Source organism: Acanthaster planci, linkage group LG17 (assembly GCF_054643075.1).
Source record: "Acanthaster planci isolate LZ-2023a linkage group LG17, COTS_SCS, whole genome shotgun sequence".
In the NCBI taxonomy this organism is placed as follows: domain Eukaryota; kingdom Metazoa; phylum Echinodermata; class Asteroidea; order Valvatida; family Acanthasteridae; genus Acanthaster; species Acanthaster planci.
Genome location: NC_141793.1, coordinates 9337105 through 9358060, shown reverse-complemented (window position 1 = coordinate 9358060; position 20956 = coordinate 9337105). Strand labels below are relative to the sequence as shown.

Here is a 20956-nt window from a genome sequence, read left to right as displayed (position 1 = left end):
TATTAAAAAAGCGTACATACAGGGGATACATGTACGAATACTGTACATGTACATGTATGCACATTCTGTACATGTACATGTATATTCAACTATTGGGAAAAACCCCCGAAACGGCATACTTGCAAGGCTCCAAGTGATAGCTTGGAAGAAAGTCCTCAGTTGCGAGGAATCCATCCAAAAGGTTTGTCCTGGAGGTCAGTATTGCAGGCTTCGTTGAATAATGATATTGACAATTCCCTCCCCTTTCCTGCTCTTTATAAATGGTTTCCCTGGCGGGAAAGTTAATTTGTACCCTCCATCTCTCTTGATTCGATCTGAGAGATGTTTTTCAGACAAAAGGGAAGGTTGTTGCCACATGAACCTTGATGAAAAAGTACCTAGATGCAGACTAGAAGCGACTTCTAGAGCTTCTCCTTTGCTTGGGGTAGGGGTGTCAAAAGAAGGGTTGCTTTGAATGGAACTGAATTCTGACTTAAATTGGACTCAATCTGGCAGAAATTTTCAATGAGAAAATCTCGCGTACCGGTACTTGCTTGCCATATCGTCATACTCATACACTTTTGCTTCATGTGCGGTGTTCTGTGAGTCCCCCATATGACAGGACAAATTGGATTCATTTTTTTTCATCATACAGAAAATGTGGCTTTATGGGACTTTTGCGCCTTCAAATTTAGCCAAACCACGGAGAAAGGCCCTAAAAGGATACAGCTTTTCCCAATTCTCCAGGGAAGAAAATATTTGCCGATCCCCGCCCCCCAAAAAGAAATTTGTTAGGAACTGCCTCGGAGTGTATTGCAGTTTTACCCTTCAATTCCAAACCTCTATTTACACACACAGTACATGTTTATTCATGTAACACCACAGAACAGGGCGAGCTCCTACAATGTATGTATTTGATTGCAGTGTCTGTTTTTTTCTCTCTCTCTTTCCAAGCCTTCAGAGGATTTTTTACAAATATCTTGCCCTCATTTTGAGACTGATTTTACGAAAACTGAATACACCATTTTTTCACGAAGCTTATTTCACCAACAAGTCAAGCTAAACTACATGTACTAGTACACGTATATATTTTTTCTACGGACATGCTCAGTGCATGGCACGCACACACAAACCTCAAGTGACCGTAACAACAAAAACCACGGGAGATTGAAAATGGGACAGCTGACGATCAGAACCCCAGTTACATGTACGTAATTGTAAAGACAGCCACTCACTGCACACTTTTTTCTGCAAGAAAAAAAGCTACAGTCAACTCGTGATCTGTAAAAAAAAGCATTCCACAATTCACTTTCAACTGACTGCTACTGACGCACCTGTGCACATGCATTCTTCACACCGGCGGAGTTGCTCATGTATTGTATCAACAAGAGAATGTCTATCAGCCCATACATGACTAATTCTCGCAGTGCCGCCATTTGCACAACGAAGCTGGGCAAGTACTCGGTGTGTATTTGCAGAAGCTCAACTCTCGCAGGAACAAATGCTTGAAGGCAATTTGCTGTAAGGCTAAGATGTGTACGGTATCGCCCTGTTTTCTTAGATCCTGGAAGTCCTAGCTGTCTATTTTTGTCCCGTCTTGATGTTCACCAATATTGTTGCACAAGTGCAGCCAAACTGATCGGCTTTGCTTACGGTAGGCTGGATTACCTCCTGAACATTCAGGTCGCTGTCTTAATAGAGAAATACATTAACGCATTCGTGTACCATTCATGGGTACATGCACAAGGAGATTTTAAAGCAATGCAGGGATGCTAGTAAAAAAGGAACCAAGGCACTTTTGAAACAAAATCAGGACAAAGAAAGTGGGTTTAAAGGATACATGTACAAAGTTCCTTTTGTATTTTTAAAATATGGCAACAGAAATGCTGATATTTCAAAATCAGTATAGGTCAAACATGAGTTAAAACAGGGATGAAAAAAATAAATTGTTGCCGGCAAACTTCTCTGTCCCCTTTTCAAATGCCTGGGACTGATATTACCCCGTGCGGGCAAACCTCTGGCCTAACTGTAAATTAGGCCTGCGCTGTTCCCCCTTGTGATTAAAGGCCTAACCATTAGATTAATGCATCTATCTGCACAACACCAGCACTGGCCTGGCCACTTTAGAAAATTACATTTGAAATTGAAATGAGTTACGGACTGTAGTTTACGGTAGCGGGGCCACATGAGATATTGAAGTGGTTGAACATTAAAAGCCTGCTAGTGGCTGACGGTGCTTCTTGCTGGTTTTGCGAAAAACAAGGACTGCTCAAGACACACGAATAAAAAAGGAGAACCAAAATATTCAAGTAGCGTTTGTTATTTTGATGTAGATCCCTGCTCTACTTCCATCATACATTGTATTTGCACATGTTTATACATGTACAGGTATGCCCAATTTATTCACCATATAAACAAATTTTTTTGTGTATTATTCCAATCAGATGTTTCTCGCAGCCTTCTGGAAAAGTTCCTTGCAAACAATGTTTTGGCAATAAATATCTCAAATGTCTTGACTATTTACTTCAACATACCAAAATGACATAAATGTATTCATATGCACTACTGACTGATGTCTTGTGTATAATACAGTCTTGGTCATTTTCTCTGAGGTACGGCACAGCTTCCTGCACCTGTGCCAGTTCTGGTGAGAGGCGGCCAATGCACTCAGGTGACATTTCTCCGATTAAAAAAAAAGAAACTTGTGAGTTTTGTGTTGGTTACAATATCAGGATTTGATCACATGCCACAAAAGGAAAACCCCAGCGAGCTGGAAATTCCAAACCAGTTCTCGCTTGCTCGGGGGGGGAAAAAAGCGTCGATTCCGTGAGGGGCTCGTCCACGGGGTGAAATAATACAGCAATGAGCATTGTGATGTACAGTACGCGAACACTGTGATGCAGCATCATGACATGAAAATCTGTATAAGAGTATTGGACTGATGTAAATCAAAGCAATACCAGACTTAAGTGGCAAGGCTGGTTCAAACCAAAACAGAATAATGTACATGTGAAAGTTCGGGACGACAAATTTCGTGAATTGAGGGGAAAAAAACAACAAACTTAAAACCATTTATTACTCTATAAAGCACACCGCAAATGAAAGCTGAGAAGTACAGTATGCAACTGATGCAGCTCCAGGAAATTGGAAATATCAGAAAAGCTGTCATACATGTAAGTTCACTGCAACAATTTACATATTGTAAACTGTACATGTACATGTACCGCTAGAGTTCACAATCAATATACATACATGTACTGTACTGTACACAAATACATATATCTGATCTATGCATACATGTACATGTACCAATGTTCTCATACCACAGTGACCCAAGTATGACACATTTGTGCACAAACGCCACGTTACAATGTCATATGAAATGAAAAAGTGATACGTTTACTCGTACTTGTACATGTAAATAATGTATGCACGGAGAGCCAAGCTAACATGCCCATCCATGATGCAGAGCATTCTTTGAACCCATTCTTGGCCTGATCCATCTCGTGTACATGTGTATGTATTTATACATGTCCTATATTGGACTAAAATGGGGAGTCGGCATGCATGTAAAACGTCAATTTCTTTTGGACTGTCACCGGGTGACCACTGGTGAATTTTATCTGAATGTACATGTACATGTATTTTGCACAGGATACCGGGGATAACCAACCGGTGGCCAATAAATTGCAGCCACTTGTACTTGCCTGATGAGGGCCCTCGTGTAAGCTCACAATAGTCTTTAGAGCCATTTCAGCATGCCCCTAGAAGTTGTACCGATAGACAGTCGAGCCATTGTTACTTGGCAAGGGATGCCGCTGGAGATGAACAAATGTCCAGCTTCCAATACACAAAAGGGAGGGACTGAAGTGGTTTTTTTTCACTCCTTGTCTCGACAATGGAGAAAAGAATCTCTGCTGCTACATGGCTCGCTATGGGTCAACAACCAAGATTGGTGTTACGGTTTATACTGATTAATAATGATGGTATTGGTGAGCAGTCCAACCTCTGTGAAAATACACATAGGTCAATCTCACAGAGCAGCGAGACATATTTTCACAAAGATTTATTTTTCAACTTCTCCACCAGCACACACATGTATCAAAACCCACCCAAGGGATATGGCCACGATGAAGTTGGAGACAGAGTGATTTGCCACCTGCACTCTGCAGGGGCTCTTGCACGTGCGTGTGCCCTTTCAATGCCACATGAAAAACAGAAGCGGGCACCGCGCTATCAGATTAGGATTGGCGAGGTTGATAAAGAAGCTGATTCGTTCATGGACATCGCATGTGAATACCCCGCTCTTCGTCAGGTGTCCCGGATACACGCAATTTGAACTGGCAACTTCGGTGCAGCTGGCACTGCCTCGGGGAGCCGAGGTTTGTGCAAGGCAGAGAAAAAAGTGAAGGGAGCTCTGAAGGTTTTTGTGAAACTTGGCTGCATTAATTTGAGTCAATCCGAGCTGATAAGCTGGACTTGAATGGCTTGTGCCTGCATTACTCACTCCACTGCTTATAATATCGTTTTTTCCATTACAGGAAAGAGATACAATTCTGAAAAAGAAGGCAGCCAATAACGCAGTTTACTGACACTGCAAGAACCTGAAATGCGTCACCTTGAGTAAAAATGAAAATGTGAGCGAGGCGAAAATAACGACCTGTCCAAAATCACGTCTGCAGCGTACATCTCTACATGCATGCAGGAACATAATTTATCTTCACTGTTTGACAAGAACGCTATGCAGCTTTTATAGAAATGTCAAAATGTAGCATAAGAGTTGATCATCCCTGAATGCAATTCTGGTCAACATGTAGTTAAAACACAACTTGGTGAAAACCCACGCTTGTTCTGCTTAATACCAATTTGTCCAGAGCATGGAATGCAGGAGGTTCACAGCACATTATACACGTACACTGTACAGCAGATTTAGCTGTACTATCGGTGCGTGTATGGTCATGTCATGTACATTCCACTGTACTCAGCATTCAGAGATGTACATGTACATGCACACACATATGGTTCCACGAGCAGAACAGAGTTTTGACAAGTTTGCAGTGAATTCTATCACAGAGGGATGGAACCTCTGAAAAGGCAAACTGAAATGCTCCTTTCGGGAACACCTGTGAGTTCCCTCTGGGAATTGGCTGTGTTTCCATCATACCCATGATAGGAACAGGCTGTTCTCACACTGGCCATTCTAAGGCATTGGCCACTGTTCCCATTTGGAAATACATGTACATGCAGCAGGTGTTCCTGAGTGGAACGTTCAAGCATTGGACTGTTCCGTGGCATTACAACTCACGTGTACGATCATATACACCCTGCCCACTTCCTTTGCAATTTGGAAAAACAAGCTTACATGTGAGACATTCTATAACTTTGGGGTCCAATGTTCTCCAGTCTGTTAAATCTGGCATATGGACTTGTAGGTTTAGAACACACTCTTTCATTTCCAAGACTGAATAAATACAAAGTCAATTTCAACGATACATCCCTAGTCACATTACACAGGTCAAGAGTAACAAGGAGAGAAAAAATATCACACACTGGACCCCAAACTTATAGCATGACCCATGCGCATTTATACACTCCTCGGTTCAGTGAGTACTGTAACTGCTTTGCTTGGGGTAGATCAGCTTTACCAGAAGAAATCGCTCAAGCTGCAGTTAGATGTAGATGTACCAGCACACACGTCCATCCACGTGTGCTAACCTTAGATACCTAGTGTGGACTTGTGAACAAAAGATATCTACACGATGCAGGAAAGGAAGACGTTCTGTGAACTTACACACGTCCACAGGACGTTTCCCCTTCTCTGAAAACGAAGTTCAGAGGCATTTCGGGGTAGAGGTCATCAAAGAAGAGGAATAGTCAAGGAAACCTTGTACAGTTCAAGAAAAAAGGGTATTTTCACTCAGTTTTCTTAACTGCACGAAAAGGAAAGAATGCCCACAGTAAGTATGTAAGGTAAGTGGTACAGCGCTTATACATGGTGCCTTGTGGGATACCGGAACAATGGGAAGTACCCCACAAGGCCAGTTTTCACCTTGTGGGGTACCAAGGATTTCACGAAAATGATATTTGGAAATGACTCAAAAAGGGGAATTTTTTGATGGGTAAAAATCTGTCGCTAACGGAAGTGTTTTATATAAGGGACATACGGTCGAAATTTCAACCCAGGAAAGTGAACTTGGTTTAAATTGGAGTGATTTGAACTTGTTTGCGTGTTGTGTGGGAGTTTTGTACACAAGACAAAGGAAATACCCCACAAGTATAGCTGTGTAAGGATGTGTGTACGTGCATGTGTATGAATTTGGGAGTGGAATACTTTCCTTTGCAAACTGTATTACTTTGTGAGGTGAGTTTGTTACCAACTTTGTGCCAAGTTTCTTCTGAATGTCTCATACCAACCTTAGAGGTTCCGTTCTGTCGCCGTGCCGCCTATCTGTCTCTCTCTGTGGGACAGGGTACCAGCGGAAGTTCAGTTTCCAGTTAAAGCCGCCATACGTCAAGTCGGAACCGGTGTGAAAGGCAAAGTTTTCGTCGCTGATGACGTCAATGATAGGGCAGACCACATTTTTCCTGCGGGCACGGAAAGAAATGAGAAAGAGAAAGATGGAGATGGTTGAATACAAACAGTCACAATGCTAACAGCTTAAAGAGCCTTTGGAAGCAGAGTTGAAGTGATGACTGCAAGAAAAGTACCTGTGCTCCTCAGCAATATGGAAATCTGTACTCATCAATTCATATTCAGTGGTACATGTATGGAAACTAAAGAGACTTCTATACTGTAGAACTACAAAGTGAACAAATCCAAATATTTCTTTCTTTTTTGTGGAAAAAACTTTCTTTGACAATGCAAGGGCAAAGACAGATCCACTACACGCAGAACAGAAGATGGATTAGGCCAATATGTGTAACATATGTGATTCTAAAGCGGCACAGACATACATGTACATATATTCTAGAACACGTACGTGTACAATACAATGTGCACATTTTCCCACTGGCAACTTGTCTACACAGGATGAAAATGTCCACCTGCTCTGATTACAAGGATCCAAGACAGGTCATTAATTAACAACACTCTGCATCCTCGCCAGGAAAACTGCAAGAGACAAACACTTCTCATCAAAACATTATTAGGGAGCATTGATAGATTTATGGTTGTTTTGGGCATGCTCAGACATTGCTTGGAGTCTCCCTATGACCCCAAGACATGGAGACAAGGCAAGCCGTCATACTACTGTCAGTCGCCTGACTCAGTGAATGAGACAACCCTCTTTCGATCTCTAGTTGCTGGTACATGTACCCGGTACATGTAACTGGCATTGACATTCCCCATCAAATTGAGGAAGTATCATGCATATACATGTATGTGTTCTCATTGATCAGCTTTAGAAGACATATGATGCAAGATATGGGGCGGATAGGACCCCCCCTCCCCTCTTTATGTTGGGTGTTAGGTGACAATAGTCCAGAATGTGTATAGGGCTTGGACATGTGGGGGGTACCCATTGGCCCCATATCGTGCACAGTATCTTAGAAGAGGAATGGTTGCCAGCAATAAAATCTTATGACTTGAGCATTTACAAGTTACAAGTTAGAGTGTTTTTAACACGTCAACTGTTGACTATGAGTGTACTCGTAATAACAGATATACAGGATTCTGCCACAAAGAGTATACTCATAGGAAATGAAAGGCTATTGTAACTGTTCCGGCAGACATGGTAGAACACAATAAATACGCTGCTGGCATAAAATGCTCATGCTCAAATAAACACCTAAAAGGTACATGTACCCTAATCGTGCATGCATTCAACGCTTGGCAAATGGGAACGCGCTGTGAAACTTTGCACAGCAGTCAACATGCTGAAAGAACACTCAACATTTTACAAGGGCATATTACGTCCAAATCCTAACTTTATTCATTGCTTTCACCGATGCAAGGATCCTGTTATACATGTCCATGTAACAAGGTACATGTACAAGCAATCTCTGCAGTCTGAAGGACCTGTAAATATGAAGTACCTATGAGTACAGCATTGTACAGACATGGCAAGTTGTGCTTTACACATACACTGTATGTACGAGTGCATTAATATGCATGATGACACACATTTAGAGTATCAATTACAACTGCTGAGCCGGCGAAGTACATTACATGTACATGGAGATGTATTAAGTACACTGTCAACTCAAATTACCAATATTCAGTCACCAATTCACTTCATCCATCATGCTTTATGCACCACTGTTTGTAAAAAGCAAATTTATCAAAACACATGTGGCTACTTGCGCGGCAGTGTGAGCATGTTGCAAGTCTACCCCTTTAAGTTAATAACCCAAGGAAAATCGTTCTGGAAGCTGAGACACACATTCGCGAGTGTTTCCCCTGAAGCCTTTTACAATTTTTTTTTCCCTGCTGCTCAGTATCTTTTTTGTTTTTGTTTTGTTTTTTCTTTCTTTCAGTCTCTCTCCTATATCCATTTGTTGTGTGTTCGGAGCTATCATTTCCCGATCAATACGTGAACAGGCTCTCCAGTTACTGTCCTTGCAAGACGAAGCCAGCGTGGGCGGGTTGGCGAGTGTTGTCACAAGTAGCCGAACACATGAATGCAGAACGGGAGTGTTTTGTGTGGGACTGTTGAATCTGCCCCCGGCAAGAGGCGACACATTTTCTGCTACCCCGGGGTGGTAAGCAACTCCAGGCAAGCAATTTATTTGGGCAATCTCCACAATTACCAGAATACCGTGGAACCAACTAATAGAAATCTCATCCAAGGTTCATCTGCACAACTACATGTAGCATCCCAAGAGGTGCGCGTGCTCTGGGGCACATGAAAACACTGGACTCTGATAAGATTGATTGCAACAATTAAGCAGCACACGCAGATGCGCTATAGCCGTAGATGGACGCATCTTTGTTATTGATGCAATTTATCGCCCTAAAAAAGTGAACATTTCATGACAGCTGCATGCACCGGTACATGCACAGGTACTGTACATTCCCGAGAATATAGGGATACATGTTGGTGTGGCACACTTTGTATCAGTAAAGTGTGCCATGTTAGCTGCACCATGACCCATACTCATCCACAAGACCGTGTATTGGTATGTACTGGTACATGTACATGTACAGTGTACATGATACACCTTGCCAATACATGTAAAAATTGCTTTCCGTTCCTTTTTAACCCTGCATTTGGAACATTTCCAGGAAATGTAGCAATTGCATGTTCTGTTTTGAATTTTTTTCTTTTTTTTTCTTCAGCTGTGCATAAAAGTATGGTACCGGTAGCATTCACTTGCTGTAATCTGATTAAACAGTAAATGGTGATATGTGAGGTACATGTACATGTATGAGCTTGACATACATACACATGTACATGTATATGTATGCATACATGTACTTGTACATGTATATCTAATGGAGTCTTCCACTGAACGGATACAAACCACATGCATGTACTTGCACCCTTACAAGGCTATACTTGTGGGGTATTTCCCATTGTTCTGGTACCCCACAACGCCCCATGTATAAGCGCCGCGCTACATGTACATGTACATGTACATGTACATGTATCAGTTCAGCACTGGAATTCCCTTTCTGTATCAAATAAACCTTGTTGATGTACATGTACAGTACCTCTCTTTTACATGCAACTCTCCTTAGAGAATCCCTCAATGGAAATATCTTCCTACATGTATCTGAAATTCAGAAACTTTCCTCAAAGATAAAAGGACATGTGCATGAATAAAAATGGCATACATACATCTCAATTGATGGGCTGGACTGCATAGCTATACAGGCCTGTTTGTTTTTTAAACGGAGCTGGATCTTGACCAATAATCTGTCATTGGTTTACTAACACCAGAATCCACCTTATGAATAGAGCAAACCGGTGTTGGATTAACCGATCAAGATCCACATCTGTAATCGAATAAACATGCATGTACAATTGACATGTGCATACCGGAATGGCAGATATGATACATCTTTGGGTCAATGTTGAACTTTCCTTCAACATAAACTCATCCAGAAATTTGTTGCCACTTTGAAAATGCCAATCATGCACGAAGGCAAACATGCCGGGTTCCACAAACACAACTCCTTCACAGTACAAAGTGTCAAGTCTGCGGGCATTTGTAGTGAGTCGATGGCTTGCATCCACATCAAGAATGTCACAATGTGTGAAGGATCATGTACATGTTTCGTTGTGATCTGTATACCTGTCACAACTTCAACCTGTGGTTAAGGCCAAAGACATCGTTATGTACAGAACGGTACATGTACAGTACTTGTAGAAACCGTTTCAAACTGCTTGTTGGCTAGATTCATCTTAAATACTGGTAAAAACATGTTGGGAACATTATGTTACGAGCCTTTACAGCTTTTCAAAGAAAACAAGAAGTCACCATTTTCAACAAGGGATAATGTTCGCTTTAGTGAAAAATAACACAGTGTAAGTTGGTCGCTCTTTTAAAACAGCAAATTCTTAGGGATTAACTTCAACAGCAGTGTGTGATTCATCTTAAACTGCGATACAAAGCTAGAAACTGTACAGTTCAGTCTTAACATGTAGTTCTGAATTAAACTAAGGATTGTTTACCCACCTACATTTAACTGCATGTACTAAAAAAAAAGGGCGCATATTGTTTCGATCGTATAACTAGATTACTAGACGGTACACTGAATGCTAGAAAATTTATGATTCAAAGTGAAAGTACAAATCAGATAGCATTAAGCATCAAATGCTAGAAATTGTACAGTTCAATCCTTAGATCTGAATGAAACTAAGAATTGCTTACTCAACTCAATTTAACTTCTAAAAAAAGGATGCATATTGTTTCATTCGTATAACTACATACCGGTATATAGATTACCAGACAGTGCACTAAATGTTAGAAAATTTATGTTCTAAAGTGAAAGTACAAAGAGAAAAACTTTATCAGAGAGCATTAAGTTTAAAGGGTAGCTGCAATCAATTTGTTTTAATGCAAACCTTCAAAATGCACCTTTGTGCCTCAGTTAACCTTATTTTCAACTTTTGTTTCATTATTTCAAAGGGCATTTTTGGGTATTATGCTGATGAGTATTTTCATATTTATGAGCAAAACTGTGATGACATCTCAGGAAGAAGCCTCAATGTTACATTGGTTTGTACACGTAAAGTCCTACATTTTTGCAGATTTTGTTGTTGGACTCTAGTTTTCTTTTCTTTCCGGATGCATAGCATTAAGCAAGCATCAATCCCTTTCTCAGCTATATTTTTTCGCTAAGCATGCTAAGTAAATTCTGGGTTCACAGTTTGAACAGAAAAATCTATGCAACAGTCTATGTCTTTCCAAGATGACGTCAAAGCAACAGCACCCTCTGTTGTCCAACAAAGCATGGGAAATTTTAATTGTTTTAAAAAGTGAACTTTTAGATGAACTGAACCAAAAGAGGAATGTTGAAGTGTTTCCATACACTGAACAATACAAAGTTGGAAAAAAATTGTGTCTAGGGAAAAAATGTTGCAGCTACATTTTCAATGTTAGTTTAAGACCGGCTCAGGAGAATGAATGCTGCGGCTTGGGCATTAGTCGCGTCCATTCTCCCTAGCTGGTCTCCAATGCATATTTACGACCAGCCAAGCACATATTTATTCCCTTATTCATCACCTATCGGTACATTGTACAAGATAAAGTGACATATACATGTACATTTATGATAGCCAAGAAACAATATATCAACTTTCCAAGAAAAAAATCAAATACCGGTGCAAATTATGATTCCTTCGCACAGTACTGCTTTCTCAAAAAGACAGGTACATGTACATGGTCATTGTGATCACATGACACAAAAACATGTTGAAAATTAAGTCTTCAGTTTTCATGGATTTCAAATTTTTGTTTAGTTCTTGTTTAAACACCTGCAAGTGTAAATGGCAAATCAGTAAGCAGAATATTAAATACTTGGGGGATGGGGATTATGGCCCGTGAATGCAGAAATCCTTCTGTGCCCAATGCAGAAATGACAGTATAAATGTACAGTGTACTTGTACATAGTCTTGAGCATACGCCGTATGCCTGTACAAGGAAGAATGATATGTACATGTACATGTAACTAATGTACTAGCCAGACAGTTTTCATGATATAGTGTGGCCACTTAGTGCAGAGTAAACATGGTAAATCTTATGAGATGGATAAGTGACTATGCAGGTTGAAGTCTATATTGGATTATCCCACTTATAGAGGTGGTGTTCTAAAGCCATTAAACTACTCCTATCCCTTGACAGCCACTTAGGTAAATTTGTAAACACTGTGTAGCCTTCAGCTTCTCCCACTATTTGGCCCCAGCCCTGTGAACTTGCACTCTGCATCTGTCAGTTGTCGGCAGGCGGCAGAAAGTTTGAGGGATGCGTCAATCGCATTACGGGAGAGAATGGACTCCTACAAACAGATAAATGCCACGCAAACTGACACTTACTCGTAGACGTACATACTGTAATTGCACATAGGCACTGCAAAATGGAAACTTGGAAAATATTCACGCTGCGTATAAGATTGTAAGGACTTTGGGAAACCTGGTAAATACCCAATCAGGCTTTTTTTATTTCAGCAACTGGACATCTACTACAACTGGACAAGTACCGGTGCACAACAATTACATACAAAGATGCACCTGTGTCCTGCAATTGGTAAAGTGGACACAAATTGTGTTGAAATACACAGGACAGTTTGATTTGCAGCGTTACAGGACCTAATTTGAGTGGAAGACATGTTGTTTTCTTTGTTTTATGATGCAAATCTGCTTTTACAGGCAATAGATTTTTAAAACTTGTTGGAATCGACGTCCAAAATCCATGCGTGCAATAAACGTCAGTTTCATTTGTGTTGACAGCTCTGCAATGGTTGGCTCTAATGCAAAGCACAGTGTAAGTATGTGTTCATGTATGTAAATTGCTGAAAGTGGCTACTACAGGTACACATGTATTTGTTCCTTAAATTACAAGTAAACAAAGGTTGAACGAATCTGACATGCAGTACACGTACATTCCAGTGAATTTTCACCCGTTTCAAAGTCTCTCCTGGCATCACAGATGTTTTATGCATTCATTTAAAAAGGAACTGGTCTGATACGAAATTGCTGTTCAATCTGTTCACACACCCACACATGTGCGCACAGAGACAGAAAATCAAAACTGCTTCAACCCTCCCTCCCCCAGTACTACTGTCCACACCGTGACAAACAAGAGCTCTCAACAAACCCTCAGCCTCTAATCACGCCTCTGCCTCTCCGTAGAGTTGATGCTCCCATCATGCATGACCACTCTCTCTGTCCCCTATCCCCCCTTATCACCCAGAATAAACATCTTCAGGAAGTGTCTTTTGCATGGGGTCGCAACATGCGGGTTATCTGATGGCCTCTGAGCACGCTCTGAAGTGATGAGGATCTCACCAAACTAAAAGACTTGGGGTGGGCATAAGACACTCTGTTACTACGTACATGTACATGGTCATTCATGTACATGTACCCCTCCATCTTCAGTACTGTAGCCATGCAAGGTAACAATCATTTTTATCTGATGGCCTGTACCTGTGTATTCCCACACCTCAAAAATTCCTAATACAAACGTACAGTACTACACCTACACATGTACATGTAGGATACAATCTGCTCAAACCCTTAGCATGGCAGAAGTGTTCGGATCAAGGTTTTCATTCCACAGGACAGCTAGGACTGAGCGCATTCCATTCAAGGAACTCGTTTAAACTCATTTGATAAAAAAAAGTTTTGGTACATCTAAAAAAAGTTACAAAGCTGTATGTACATGTACATTATACACTGGACAGCAAAAGAAACTTGCCACTTCTGTAAAAGGGCACACATAAAAGTTCACTCCATAGAAATAAACAATTTTTGTACGCAGGTATGCTGCAATACCCCTTACTAATCACATGCCCAAAAGCAAGTGATTATCTTTGTAACAAAGAAGAAATTGACATGCACAGCAACTAGGTTACTGAATCAAAAGTCACAGAATGTAACAGAATGAGCCTCAAAGGCTTAAGTATTATGCAGAAATCAATTTCACAGGACAAAATAAAGAAGTCACAATCATTCCTTTTCAATAATGTGTATGCATAGTCACTGAGGATGGCATCCCTATACAGAAACCACTCATGCACATCATTTTGACAAAACAGGTGTTCACTTTGTCATTGGTTGTTTAAAATGTTATCCATTCATGGGTCATTTTTGCTTGGTGGAGAGTGCTTTTGTGTGTGACTTTTGATTCAGTAACCACGTTGTTGTGCATGTACAAAAATTGTTCATTTCTAAATTCTATGGAAGTGAATTTTTATGTGTGGCTTTTGACAGAAGTGGCAAGTTTCTTTTGCTGTCCAGTGTACATGTCCATTATAAAGGGGCTTGTTTGTTGATTTTGCCGATTTTTCCCCATTCGAAGCAAATTGACAGTCCAAAGTACAAATTGTCAATCATATTAATTTGGCTTTGCATCAGGGAGGTGGTTACGCCTTCTAAGTAACTGAGAAGGAAGTCATGGTTTTGAATCCCACCTGAGTCAGCTGTTGTTTTTTTTCACAACTCTAGGTCCACACTGAGAATACAGTGAGGCTACATGTAAATGCATCAGTGTTAAGGTGTAAAATGTCTGAAGTACATGAAGTACGGTATGTACTGAAGTTTTTAGATGCAGGTGAATTTGGATTAAAAATGGAATACTTGGGGCAAAATAGCCAGCAATTTTGGAACATTTCTGTGTCCTAACAAACACGTACAGATGCCACCAACATGTACATGTACATTGTACTGATCAGTGGTTATTGTACAGTACATTTACACATACTATAGTCCCACCAACAAAAGGTCATGTCATATGATGATCGAATAACCATTAAAAAATTAATATTAACAATGGTATAAGAGTGACACCCCATATAACATGCACAAGTGAGTACATACATGTATACGTACATGCATGTGTACATCTGGCAGACTAAAGATTCCCGCATCAGCAATGATGCATGATCATTCCTCACTGTCATCCAACTAAAATGCACCCGGCCGTCCCCAACGGAGGCATGCAAGCAGCCAAAAAATTTTGACGCCGTCTCGCAAGCCGCCAACTTGACGAGATTGAAGTGGTCCTCCTATTCATCTTTCCCCATGGCAACCAGACCTAAATGCCATTATCACACCAATCCACAATGGCACAATTGCACGCTACTAATGAAAATGCCTGTGTTACAAAATTGAAAAAAAAAAAGTGGAGGGGGGCGAACACATGCATTAGGCCTACTGTAGTGCTACACGTAGGACAACACGTGTGCATGCTGAAGCAGCACATAGTGGTGTGCAAGCATCATGGGTATTGCCAGATTTTTTATGGGGGGGGAGGCAGCATAAAAGCAGTAACCAACAGTAAACTGATTAACCATTTATAGTGAAGGAGGGCAATTCCACAGAGTTTTCAAGCAAACAGATGACTTCATGCCCGTTCCTCCTCTTTGTCTTCATTTCTCCCCCCCCCCTTTTTTCGTTTCTCCCATTTATCAAGCCCTCCCCCTCCCTTCCTGGTTGCTGCCTAATCCTTACCACTTTAAAACCAAAAGAACAACACCTGAAACCACAGGAAATACTATTGTCACTACAGACACACCGCACAAGTGTCCCATATTAACACAGTAACTACTTGTTTTCCTGAAAAAAAAAAAAATGTGCTGGGTACAAATGTGCGTGTACAATATGTTTTCACTGTGTTACATGTACATATACGTACTCCATTCACTTAATGCCATTTTTTTAAAACCAGAACACAGCTTATGGTACATGTACATGAATAGTACATGTACATTCACCGATGTGACAAATGTCTCCCGAAAAAGTTCACATGTTGACAACTGTGTAATTAAGACATATGGAAACAGACGAAAACCAGTTACATCACCTGACCAGCCATGCAAGCTAAATGTACCGCGCATCTGTGAAAGTGCTGCTCTAGAATCATTAACAATTGTTTATCCTCATGTTGTGCAAATCATGCATGTAGCCCTCAAAAAACTGTACCAACTTTGTGCAGTCCTTTTTGGTTAAAAAGATGGAAAGAGATGGAAAGAGCGAGGTATAATCAGATAATTCAGGGAAAAGTTTGGTATACATGTACATACATGTATGTACATGATACTGTATATAGCATACCGGAATAGCATACCGGTACCATACGACCTACCGGTACATGTACAGGTACATGTACAGCATAACATATACATGTACACTACTTTCAGTTTTGCACAAAATGAAGTTAAGTCTACACTTTGGTACTGGACCCAGCTGGGTACTTGTACTGTACGTGAATTATGATTGGAGTGTGTTTCAATCTTCTGAATTGTAAAAGTATTGTTGAAAATATGCATGTACATAACAGCTCACCAGGATTAACATCTCCCAAGATTTCAAACAGTCATAGTGGCAAGGAGCACATCCAATAGAATCAAAATACTGTACATGTGCACTATACATCTACATGTATTTCCAATTCTGTAAATTGCATATATTTCACATTACTGCCAATTATTTAACTTTTATAAAATATAAATACTATTGTACATGTATAGGTATACATGTGCATGTACCGGTACCCCGTACATTGTACATTACATGAATAAAAAGCCAAAAATGTGAACTGATACAACCCACTGACAAACCCTGGCATACATGTATACATGTACATGTAATTTACCTGTACATGTATTCGTATGGTGCACTGTTCTGCCATAGCAAAAACAAAATAACTTGGCCCAGGCTGAAAGTTGTGTTTACTTGTTTCACGAGCAACGGCAACTTCTGGCAGATGTTGAAAACTGACAAACAAATAAACGAAGTCATCTTTCCCAATCGGCCGCTAAATTGCCTGAGCGATTCCCCAGGCGCTGGCACTCGTGCACCATTACCTGTCATTGGAGTCAAACTTGATTACTGGCTAAGCCGTTATTGAGTAGGCCGGAGGGTTTGGAATTGAGTGTGAACGGCGGCTGGACATTTCAGAGCACGCACTCAGCCTGGGTGGGCATTGAAATGGATCCGCAGTTGTTGTAAGTTAACCAGCTTCTCGCTTTACAGTCGGAAGCGTTTGTTGATATTAGAAAGTCAGTCATGGGAAAGAATTTTCCAGTATCAGCGTGGAGAGACAGGATAAAAAAAATCACATACAGTCCCCGGAGCCTGACTGATCAGAAAGGATGCATTACATGTATACCGTATGACATACATTATGTAAGTAGAAATTTATTGAGTCTGCTGGACTTTCTACACTACTAATGTCTATAGATAACATACAGGTACCGCACCATTTCGTCCATGCGTGAAAATGTTTTCAACTGGGAGTGATGTCAAAGAAGCAGTAATCATGAGCAATGTGACCCAACCTAATAAATTACAGTTTAATGTTACCCCCAGTTCCTGATATGATACACATCATAGTACTGATGTCACGATACGTTATGTACATGTACTGTATGCAATGTGTGCATACCAGAATACACAATTCTTGTACAGTACGTACATGTAAATGTACACGAACAAGTATCCTGAACATACATGTTCAATGTACTGGCACATGTAAGTTGTCGAATGTTTGTCCATGTACATTTTGTTCTTGACCGGTACATGTACATGTATGCATGTAAATGTAATGAAAACGGTCCATAGGTTGTAAATGCGCCAGACATTTTATCTCATCTTTCTCACATTTACATGTAACACTTTTTTGTAACATTCAATCTGGAACAACAAGTTCAATATTGACAGTCCAAGTTTATTTCGAGATTTACAAGACATGTTGTCCACAAAGTCAGATTTCTTGTTACTTGAAATAGAGTTTTGTTCATAGAATGTTTATTCACGGCTACGTATCACGATATTGATTTTGTATCACCATGGCGTATTGCAGCATTCTTGTTACCGTTGTTGAGGGCTCTTTACAAGGTGAGTAAAAAGCCCTCATGGCTCCTGAGTAAAAAGCCCTCACGGCTCCTGAGTAAAAAGCCCTCATGGCTCCTGAGTAACAAGCCCTCATGGCTCCTGAGTAACAAGCCCTCACGGCTCCTGAGTAACAAGCCCTCATGGCTCCTGAGTAACAAGCCCTCATGGCTCCTGAGTAACAAGCCCTCATGGCTCCTGAGTAAAAAGCCCTCACGGCTCCTGAGTAAAAAGCCCTCATGGCTCCTGAGTAAAAAGCCCTCACGGCTCCTGAGTAAAAAGCCCTCACGGCTCCTGAGTAAAAAGCCCTCTCAGCTCCTGAGTAAAAAGCCCTCACAGCTCCTGAGTAAAAAGCCCTCACGGCTCCTGAGTAAAAAGCCCTCATGGCTCCTGAGTAACAAGCCCTCACGGCTCCTGAGTAACAAGCCCTCACGGCTCCTGAGTAAAAAATCCTCACGGCTCCTGAGTAAAAAGCCCTCTCAGCTCCTGAGTAAAAAGCCCTCACGGCTCCTGAGTAAAAAGCCCTCATGGCTCCTGAGTAACAAGCCCTCATGGCTCCAGAGTAACAAGCCCTCACGGCTCCTGAGTAACAAGCCCTCACGGCTCCTGAGTAAAAAGCCCTCATGGCTCCTGAGTAACAAGCCCTCACGGCTCCTGAGTAACAAGCCCTCACGGCTCCTGAGTAAAAAATCCTCACGGCTCCTGAGTAAAAAGCCCTCTCAGCTCCTGAGTAAAAAGCCCTCACGGCTCCTGAGTAAAAAATCCTCACGGCTCCTGAGTAAAAAGCCCTCTCAGCTCCTGAGTAAAAAGCCCTCACGGCTCCTGAGTAAAAAGCCCTCATGGCTCCTGAGTAACAAGCCCTCATGGCTCCAGAGTAACAAGCCCTCGCGGCTCCTGAGTAAAAAGCCCTCACGGCTCCTGAGTAAAAAGCCCTCACGGCTCCTGAGTAAAAAGCCCTCTCAGCTCCTGAGTAAAAAGCCCTCACGGCTCCTGAGTAAAAAGCCCTCATGGCTCCTGAGTAAAAAGCCCTCACGGCTCCTGAGTAAAAAGCCCTCACGGCTCCTTTGCAGTCTTGTAACAAATCTTGCCCTACACAAAGTGCACAATGACAATCATCAGTTTTAATGCTGTAAAAGGTTAAGAGCTCAATAAAATGATGTCACAAATTCGTAGACAATAAATGAATCATTCAAGGCAGTAACAAAGTCTGATGTCGGTTGCCACGGTGTTGGTTTGACACACTGACTAGTCAGCCAAAACAACCACGTCAAACGCACAAGGATACGGTTAACTGACTGAAGATTGTGTCCTTTGAAGCGTTACAAGTGTCTTGGCAACTAACAAAACTGGGCTAGTATGCAGTTCAGCTTTCCACTGTGCCATCTACAGCCAACTGAGAATGAGCAGTGTTTATGAAAAAAAGCAACATGAAAAGAAAGGGAGATGCGAGAAGCAGTTGCTTCTGTGTCTTTTATAAGGAAACTAGTAACCATAATAAATGGTAATGAGAAAAAAAAAAGAAAACCTTGTAAGGTACAACACATACTCAGTTTGTGGGGCTCCGGTCCTAATGAGATTACCGTCTGGACTAGATTAAAACCCAGTCACCAGAACGATAATGTTGACGCAAAAGAAAGAAATGGGGTCACCTTGGAATTGCCAAGCAGAGCAACCTGTTATTGACATTCATCTCATACATGTACCAAAGAAAATGCGGCTAACCCAGAGTGATTTTAATGACAGCAGGCATCTTCCAAACTGCTTGAGCACAATGTATGATTACAACAAGATGGTTGAAAAATTATTCAGAAATGTACAGGCAGACTGTCCAATGATTATGTTTTAGATACTGGGTATGTTCATTTCATTTTTTTAATGTGTTTCATTTTTGGTCAAGAATCTGTATAAATTTTAAATAGACTGCCATGATTCTGGGTTTACAAACGTTCATGAGAAAAAAAAGGGCATAACCTGTTGCCAAGAATAATCAAGTCAAAAATCTTCCATGTACCTGTATAGTACATGTACGTAGGTATCTTTGGAAAAATCTTTTGTTGACTGAAAGTCGCCAGTGTAACTGAAAAAGTTATACCCACCTATCTTTGTGAATGCGAGCTAGCAACGGCTCCAGCCAGCCCTCGGTGCACTCGATGTGAGCATCCAGAAATGTCAGGACTTCCCCCTTGGCGACGGATGCGCCTCGTAGCCGGGCTCGTATAAGGCCGCTGCGTTTGCCCATTCGCTCCACGTGGGTGCGCACAGGAAGCTTCTTGATGTAGTTTTCCAGGTCCTTCCCAAGGAAATCTGTGGACAATTGGGAAACATGGACTTTCATGCTAACCTTTTAATGTAATGACAGATAAATCCACTATTCGCCTTTTCAGAAAACCTTAGGCAAGAGAAGCAAATTTACGGTAATCCAATGTAATTTAAATGCTTCAGGCCCACAATCGCGGATTGGTTTTGGGAACGAAGCCTGAGACAGAGACAAAGTTTGAGTATTGGAAAACGGCCTCATAGCCCATTACATGTACATGTACTTGTGCACAAGGTACATGTACTCTCTCATGACTGTACTACACACTAACCATTCCATCAAATCTTGAGAGCTCCATACAATTCATATTCTTTCAGAAATTATTTTCAGAAAAAATAATACTTAGTTGGATGTCATCCTGATTTTCGGAGAATTGGAATTTATTGGCTTCTGAATCTGAACTCTTTATATTGACAACATGATTGACCAGTTTATGCTGTGAGAAGGAACATGTGTACCATACGTACACATTACAGCATCAGTTTAGTGGGTCATTCTCAACAGTCCAAGATTTGTGTTGAGAAAAGCAAGAGAGGAAATGTCAGTTACCGTACAAGCATTTCAGAAAAAAGGGAAATAGTTGGGGGAATTTCAACAAGTTTTCCAACAATAAGCCTTTTGCGAATTAATTTTGAATAAAATCTGGTACACTGAGTTCTTTAAA

General features: G+C 41.1%; 1 protein-coding gene across 3 annotated transcripts in view; it reads right to left on the bottom strand.

Moving 5' to 3' along the window:
* The window catches only part of LOC110985545 (polypeptide N-acetylgalactosaminyltransferase 1-like), a 66382-nt gene that overhangs the window by 17809 nt on the left and 27617 nt on the right, over positions 1-20956 (bottom strand). For all 3 annotated transcript variants that reach the window (XM_022246632.2, XM_022246633.2, XM_087148289.1), the window contains exons 5-6: positions 20072-20279; positions 6394-6564 (exon numbers count right to left, since the gene is read on the bottom strand). In XM_022246632.2, coding sequence (XP_022102324.1) covers positions 6394-6564; positions 20072-20279 — 379 coding nt within the window. The remainder of the gene's footprint in view (positions 1-6393; positions 6565-20071; positions 20280-20956) is intronic.